The 7,698-nt window shown below is 36.4% G+C and overlaps 1 protein-coding gene across 2 annotated transcripts; it reads right to left on the reverse strand.

The window, feature by feature from the left end:
- Nucleotides 1–446: 446 nt before the first annotated feature.
- Nucleotides 447–7,198, reverse strand: LOC144649647 (transmembrane protein 198-like). Of its 2 annotated transcripts, none has more exons than XM_078509195.1 (5): nucleotides 7,069–7,198; nucleotides 4,928–5,100; nucleotides 4,597–4,837; nucleotides 2,339–2,911; nucleotides 447–1,085 (listed from the first exon to the last, which is right to left on the reverse strand). In XM_078509195.1, exons 2-5 carry the CDS (start codon nucleotides 4,928–4,930, stop codon nucleotides 922–924), a joined length of 981 nt encoding a protein of 326 aa, XP_078365321.1. In that variant the 5' UTR covers nucleotides 4,931–5,100; nucleotides 7,069–7,198; the 3' UTR covers nucleotides 447–921. The 2 variants fall into 2 exon arrangements, with proteins under 2 accessions (XP_078365321.1, XP_078365322.1); XM_078509196.1 differs by having other exon boundaries at nucleotides 952–1,085; nucleotides 2,269–2,911.
- Between the last annotated feature and the right edge of the window lie 500 nt (nucleotides 7,199–7,698).

The following is a 7,698-nucleotide window of genomic DNA, read 5'->3' on the forward strand; positions in this document are numbered from 1 at the left end:
GCGATAAAACTGGGTTGAGTAGATGACGTCATCAGTCCCCTAATTTGCATATTTTACGATTTTTTTGAGCTCAAATATCTCTGGAACTAAAAAAGATATTTGAAAACGGAAAACGCCATTTTGAATCTTTCGTTAAATACTCTATGAAACGCCTAAAATTTCAAGGGGTGAAAATTTGATCATAGTAGCACTTTAAAGTTAAATTATCAATATTACAAAAGATTTTAGTGGTTAAGGTAACATTTAGCACAGCCAACCTTTGTATTAGTTTAGCCTTAAAAATAGTATTAAACTTTTTAAACCACATTTAACCAACTTGCTAAAAGCCACTACCGGTAATTTATATTAGTCAACAATATTTTGGTTTTATGTTTATTGTATAAATCATGCAGATCAGTGGGGGTAGAAGTATCCTTTTTGGCATCTTTTCTGGTACAGTTGACAACGTTTTCCTGTTACGTGTCTTCTGTACCTTTTTGTTTGATTTAATAGTTAAAAACTAACATCTAAAATTTTGTTGTACATACATGTACAAAAATTTGCCAAAATGGATACTTGTTCCTCAGCTTTACAATATAGTAGTTTCTTCTTTTTTTTTTTACTTGAGACTAGCTTAAAGCACTTTATTTACTGCACTAAGCTGTGAAGAAGTCTACTTCACAGCAGGCTTGTAACCAGGATTTCTTAAGTGGTTACTAGCCAAACTTTTATTTGGAGCCTAGGGCCCCACCCTCCCAGAGGTGAAAAAATGAATTCTTCATCCTTAGGATGTTTTGACCAATGCCCATCTTCCTAAAAGCATGTGTTATGTAATTTGTTTTAGAACAAAGACACAAAACAGCTACACCGTGAGATGTGTAAGAAAGTTGAACACCAATTGTCACTCTGCATCAGTCTTGAGTGTCTGACGTCTGCATGGTGTCAATCCTCCTCCAATAGCATAGGGGCCCTTTGTTGGGTGTGGTCCGTATTTAGGGAGGGGGTTGGAGGTGCCTGCCCCTGCTCCGCAAGTAGTTCAGTCATTTCTATGTCGTCAGGTGCTGAATAAAATGGAGATCCCATTGAATAACGCTTGTTGTGAAAGTCTGTGCATGGATAAGGAGAAAATACGAATGGATGTTAATGCAGAGTACCTTTGTGTTCGAAATGATGTCCTCGTTTTTTTTTTTTTTTTTTTTTTTTTTTTTAGAGATGATAACCTGTGAAATGTGGCCAAAACACCCACATTTTCTATGGCATTTGTAATTCAAATGCCAGTGTTAGACCACTGTCAGTCAACAAGGAGAAATTAAATTAATGCTATAAACTGCAAATAAATGTCTAGAAATCTGTCTATTTATTTCATTCTAATAATATCTCTGCAGCTTACAAAAGTCTTTCACACTTAAAATCGTAAATGTAACTACAAAATTACAGTTATGTACAATTTAGCTGGGCATAAGGAAATTACATTGCCATTACTTCATTTCTACAAATTTATAATTTAACTAATTCATCAAACTTTTGCCCTTTTCTTTCTCAAGTAAATCTATCAGCAGTGAATGGCAGTTCTGATAAAAATATGAGAATAAAATATATGAGATGGCTGCAACATCCTGGAGTTATCTGACAAAATTTTCGACTGTTTTGCATGCCCTTACAAGCTAAGATTAGTATAAATAAATGCTGATGAATCTAATAAAACAACAAAACTCCTGAAAAATCTACCAGTATTATTTCATTTAAGCTAATAATTCTACATGTACACAGTACATGTTCATGCCTAGATAATTTACAAGTTACAAATATTGTGAGCTATATAATATGTTTTAAGTGGTGTTATTAAAATATAATTGAAATGTCACCTGCCCACAGAGTAACTGCTCAGGGTAGTATAAAACAGTCGCAGTATTTCAGATATCTTAAATCTGAATAACTCAACTACTCTATATATAAATAACAACATTTGAACTTATTTACAAATAAAATGCATATCATGATAGTGCATTACACAATTAATACTGTCAGACAGTGTCAAAAACAGCAAATTACACAAAATCAAGATTCTGAATCACTGAATTGCTGGAAATCCACTTTTAAAGTTAATCCAGTTAGAATAAGCATTTGATGTAAGGGAAGTCCATTAATGACATGATGTTTGATTTCTTTTAATTCTTATTTACATAATCAAGCAATTAGATGCCTAGTAAAACAGAAGAAAAATCTTAAAAGCAAGTAAGCTTAATGTAAGAATAATTATTAAATAAGCAGTATTATAATTACATGCACCTTTACACAAGCTGCAGGCCTATAGAGTGGTGATCATTTTCACGAGAACGATTTCTACGATGACTCTCACCCTTTTTAGGTTTCGGAGGCTTCTTTGCCGTCTTCAGGAACTGAACTAACAATCCGATGAGTACTAGAAGTGGCCACACCCCCAAAATAATCCACGAAAACATACAAGGCTCATCTCCTTTAACGTCCTTAATGAAAACTTTCTGCCACGCATAGTTTAGCAAACGCAAGTCCTCAATGAAGTAGTCCAATCCACTGATCATTAGTGCGCCACCATAAATTGATGATGTGACGATTAGAAGAACCCGCTTCCACCAAACGCCAGCCCCTGCCATAAGAACTGAGACTCCGATGAGTACTCCAACTGGAATTGTAAGTGTTGTATATTGGTACAAAGAAGCAAAGCCCAGAAGAAAGGCCATTGCTAGACTGAAACCAGCAACAATTCCGCTTGTAAAAAGTCCGCAGAAAATTACTGTTGTACACAAAATTCCCGCAAAGATCCCAACTGCGGCAGTTATTAAAAGGATGTACTGGATGTCTAGGGAACTTCTGATTAAGCATATTAGGTACGTAAGAAGAGAGGCAGAGGAAAATCCAGTTGCAAATAAGGTTATTCTCTGGTACTTGAAACCTGTGTGAAGAGAGACCAGCAATGCATTTAGAGTTGTAATTTGTACAAATAAATTGCTTCTTAGTGCATACCAATTGCTAGCCTGAATATCAGATGTCTCTCTCTGGTCACTCACTCCCGAGAAGAGACGTCTGTATTCTCAGTCTAACCAATTGCCCCTTGAATAAAAATAAAAGTGGGTATTTGCCATTTACTCTCCCAGCTCCTCTCTCTAGCCAGAAGCAGTCAAGGATAGTGCTGCTTAACAAAAATGATGGGGGTGGGGTGGGCAGCAATACCCACTTCATGCTTATTGTCATGGAAACCAGGGTTAATTTCTGCATCTAAAGTAATTGCCACCCTTTTAATGAGTTGAGGTAACCACGCCCAACACCTACAGAGTACCACAAAACTGACTCCACCCTCAATATTAAAATCGTGCCCTTTTGAGAAACTGAGGTAAAATCTAGAACAAGAAGTCTAATATGTAATTTCTAAGAACAATCGCCCCTGGATTAATTCATTATTCAAGGTGTAAGGCAGTTTATTTTAGTCGCTTTTCACAGTAGACTTTGGTATTTTGGTGAGCATGAAAAAAAATTGACACTGTTAATTGGGGGATTAAGAAAAAATGTTCCACAGCCAAACAAAAATACTGATAGCTATCTGCAAAAAATACAATTCTTTGACCCTCGATCTAAGCTAAGGGACATTACATTGAAATAAACTGTCAGGTTTTTAAGAAGCAATGTTGGACCGCTTCCCGAAATAATATGCCCTTGACAATTATCTCAGGTTGCTTAGGAATAGTGTCTTGTTTATACAAAGAATTATTCCCTAAACAATATCGCAAACTGAAAACAGGAAATGAAGGATTGCTTAAGGATTTTCATAAGACTAAACACATGATCTGATGTGGAGATACGTGTTAAAAGTCAACCAAAAGGATTCGCGTCGATCAGACAGTCAGACGGAAGTGGAAGTGACGAAATCGAGTTTCTTTTGTTCTGTGGAAAAAACACCCACGCGAACCAAACAATTGAATTGAGCCAATAAAATGCAAATTAGCAAAATGAGTCATTCCACGTTTTAGTTTTTATCGAACACCGCTTTATTTATGTCGATGAATAAAAAATTCTTTTCTAATCTCTGTACTTTAGTAAAAGCGGAGTTCGATTTGTCTTTCACGATAAAACATTTGCTCGTCGAAAAAAATGTCCTTTTGTAATGCTCGCCCGTGCAAACACTCTACGTGTAGCTTCAATTCCGTTGACCTTCGATACGAAACGTGTTAAAACAAGCAAACACGAACTAAACAGCTTACAACAGATATCTTAAACAAAAGCAGCTCGTTAAAGACTCAGAAATTACTCTGTTGTGATAAAAACGAGCTATCGCAGGGCTATCGTTATCGGATCAAAGTCGCCAGTTTCTAGAAAATGTCGCCGAAGATCGATTTGAGAATTATAAACGTAAACCCCCCACTGGAACAGAATTTTACCGAACCACAAATACATACAACATCTATTCTCCTAAATTCGGTTTATTGTTTCGTTTAGAATAGCTTATGTTGCTTCAAAATCTTTTCCATGTTAAATGCCGATGTTGTGAAGTTCGTATCTTTGCGTAGATCAGCGGCACGCGTTTACATGGTTCGAAAATTGTTGCGAGTGAAAATAAAATACAAGATGGGTTTTAATCCTCACCTACAAGTAAATGGAATCCACCGATAAGTATACACAGCGCACAAGCAATTCCTGGTCCATAGGTTATGGGAAACTGTAGATCTTTCCACTCGCAGCTAAAAGGTTTATCCGAACTTTCATTCGATCCCTTGTTGTTTGTGGTATTGTTCGAGGTCTTGTTGTTCAACGCGGCGGTCGAAGAAATCCAGTAGAAGACCAACACCAACGCTCTCGGAAAGAAAACGCGGCGAAATCTCTCAATCTACAATTCAGAAGTGTAATTAGCGAGTAAACAATAAAATCGTGGTCGAACGTACACGGCGAACATAAGAAACCAAAGCGACTAACTCACCATTTTGTTGTCGATTGCGAATTTCTTTACTTCTTTGTGTACAGCAAAATAAATCAACGTCGGCTACTTAGCAAATTGCGTTTTCATCTAACCCAGATTTTATCAGCAAAACGTTGATGTTTCTCTTCTGTAGAGCCTTCTGACTTCACAAGCTGGATTGTAGCTCGATCTACCTGTATCAGAGCGCAGCAAGAACCAACAGTTAGGCAGTATTCGTTTCGAACCGCAGCGCGGGTATATTGCATTACTATTGAAACTATCACCGTGAAAGCCTATTACAAATTAATTTCGCAATGCGCTTCATGAATTATTAACGTGACATGTCACGCAGTCTTTGAAAAAAAAAAGGCTCAATGTAAGTGTGCAATTCCTGGCTTTCATGCTGGGCTTATCAGCAAGGGAATATTTTTATGTTCAACAAATCTTTTTGAGTCAGTTTTTTTACACTTGCGAGTTATATTATAAAAATTCTCTTGTCGTGATTTCATTTTCATTTTTCATTTTTCGTAAATTAATTTGATTAAAAACTGAAACCGCATTCACTGGATTATTACATAATACGGGGGAAGCGAGTAAAAAAGAAAACAATGTCAAATTTATGTTTAATTTTGAAATTATAACAAAAATATGGCCACTGTGAAGACAAGGCTCTTCGCCGTTAGTTGTGGAAGAGCTCTGTCGCAAATAAAATAACTTCTTGCAGCTCTGTAACTTCTTCAGAGAATGAGAACATGGTATGTAAGCCTTGATACCGTAACGGCTTACAATTCAACGAAAGAACAGTGCAAAAAATAAGATAGAAACAAACGTAGCATAATTTTAATTACAAATGCTCGACCATCTCACCGCTGACACCTGTCTTGGAGAACAAAACAACATAAAGACTGTTAATGATGCGGCGTTATAAGATAACGTAGTCCACATATGGCACCTGTATTCATCTTATAAGTTAAATAAAACGGATAAACAGATGAACAATTGCCAAGAAAGGGCTCTGTTGGGCCTTGTATACTCTGCCTCAAACATTTCCCCTCCCCCACCCCACCCCGGGTTTAAAAAAAGCCGGAAAGGACAGACAAGAAAAAACTTGTGGTCAGCTCATATCGCAATATCCGGCTAAGCATTCCAAACAGATCATTCTTAAAAATTTCTTCGCATGCTAAAAAACAAAGAGTGGACTAAATTCAAGTTATAAATAAAAATTTTATCGATCAATGCGGGTCTTTATTTGCACTGCGGCACCAGCTTTGCCAGTTTTGAACAAGTTTATCAGCTGGAGTGAAGCTTTTATTGTCTTTTCACTGGAAGCAGCCTTCGGGATTTTTATTTCATTTTATTTTATTTTCACTCGAAGTAGCTTAACGGTAATTAAAAATAAAATAACGGATGTTATCAGTAGAGCATTTATAAACAGCAATCGCAGAGGACTTTCCTCGCGTCAACAAAACAATTGTTCCATTGGCCATGGGGTAGTTGTTTAATACATTTGAGGTTGAATCCTAAACGTATATATTTACTGAAATACGGTTCTAACGAACAATTTTGAATGACCTAAAGCCGAGATAAATAGTCACCCAAGATATGGGTCTGATTTAGTCGGGGTTTTTCTTTTATATTTCCGTCTTGAAAGGGGATTTTTTTTAGCGGCTACCGACCGCTTTAGATCATGTGAATCTAAACGACAAAACGAAACACGGCAATAACGATTTTTAAGCGATGTAGACTATTATTGTATTTATCCTTTTTTCTGGCGAGCGAAAAGAAATTAATGGGAAATGGAAATGATACGCGGAGAAAAATAATTTTTTGCTAACGTCGACATTTTCCTGATCTGTAAGTCAAAACAATTGTCCCTTTGTTTTGTTTTATCAGAAAGAAATGTTTTTATGAGGTATTTAGGGGCCAGCCGAAATGAAACCTTGCTAAAATTATGGACAACGTTTATTATATGTCTTGAAACGACTATTCGAGCAATAATTTATTGAGTTCCATGAGCACATGTTATTATGGTTTGGAATCGGCAGCTCTCAAATAACGGCAAGTGAAAACGCATTTTATAAATTGAATGTCAATTTGAATATTCTCTAGAAAGGTTGAGTGTAAATGTTATTAAAAAAGAAGCATGCTGCGGCTAAACTTACCTTCAGTAATAAGTTTGAGCACAAGAGCAAGTAAAATCGTTTTCTTTTCCGTAACAAAAACCGAACATGACTGATGATTTGTTGATACCAACCGCAGTAAATAAATGACGTATAAATATATACGGTATAATTATAAAATCTTAGCCATTTGAGTCATGGGAAATATACGTAGCGAGGCAAAAAAATATGCAAATTACAGGGCTATTTCTTTTAAGAAAACACAGCCGTTTGATGACATCGCCCGGAAAGCAAAGCAAAAATAATTAGTTTTGCCTTTTTTGTTTCGCTGCCAAATGCATTTAGAATTATACAACATTAGATATTGTTTTTTCTTAACTCGAGCTCGCACTCGCTCCCAGCTAACTGACGTCGATTTTTTTCTTTTCTTAATTTCTAAGTGATAAAGTGGCCTACTGTACTGATTACTAAACATATTTGCCCTTCTCAAACGTTTTTATGTTTTCCTGATTTCCCTTCAACTGGAAGTGTTTTTAGTTTTAATACATATTTAGCTAAAGCGCCCTGCCATCTGTTAAGCCTGGAGCATGAAATAAATGAGATAGAGCGCGAGTTCGAGGGGCAAACGCGAGGAAGGAGACGTGCGCTATCCAATCCAAATCGAAAACCATG

Source organism: Oculina patagonica, chromosome 4 (assembly GCF_052425735.1).
Source record: "Oculina patagonica isolate OP01 chromosome 4, crgOcupat, whole genome shotgun sequence".
NCBI lineage: Eukaryota > Metazoa > Cnidaria > Anthozoa > Scleractinia > Oculinidae > Oculina > Oculina patagonica.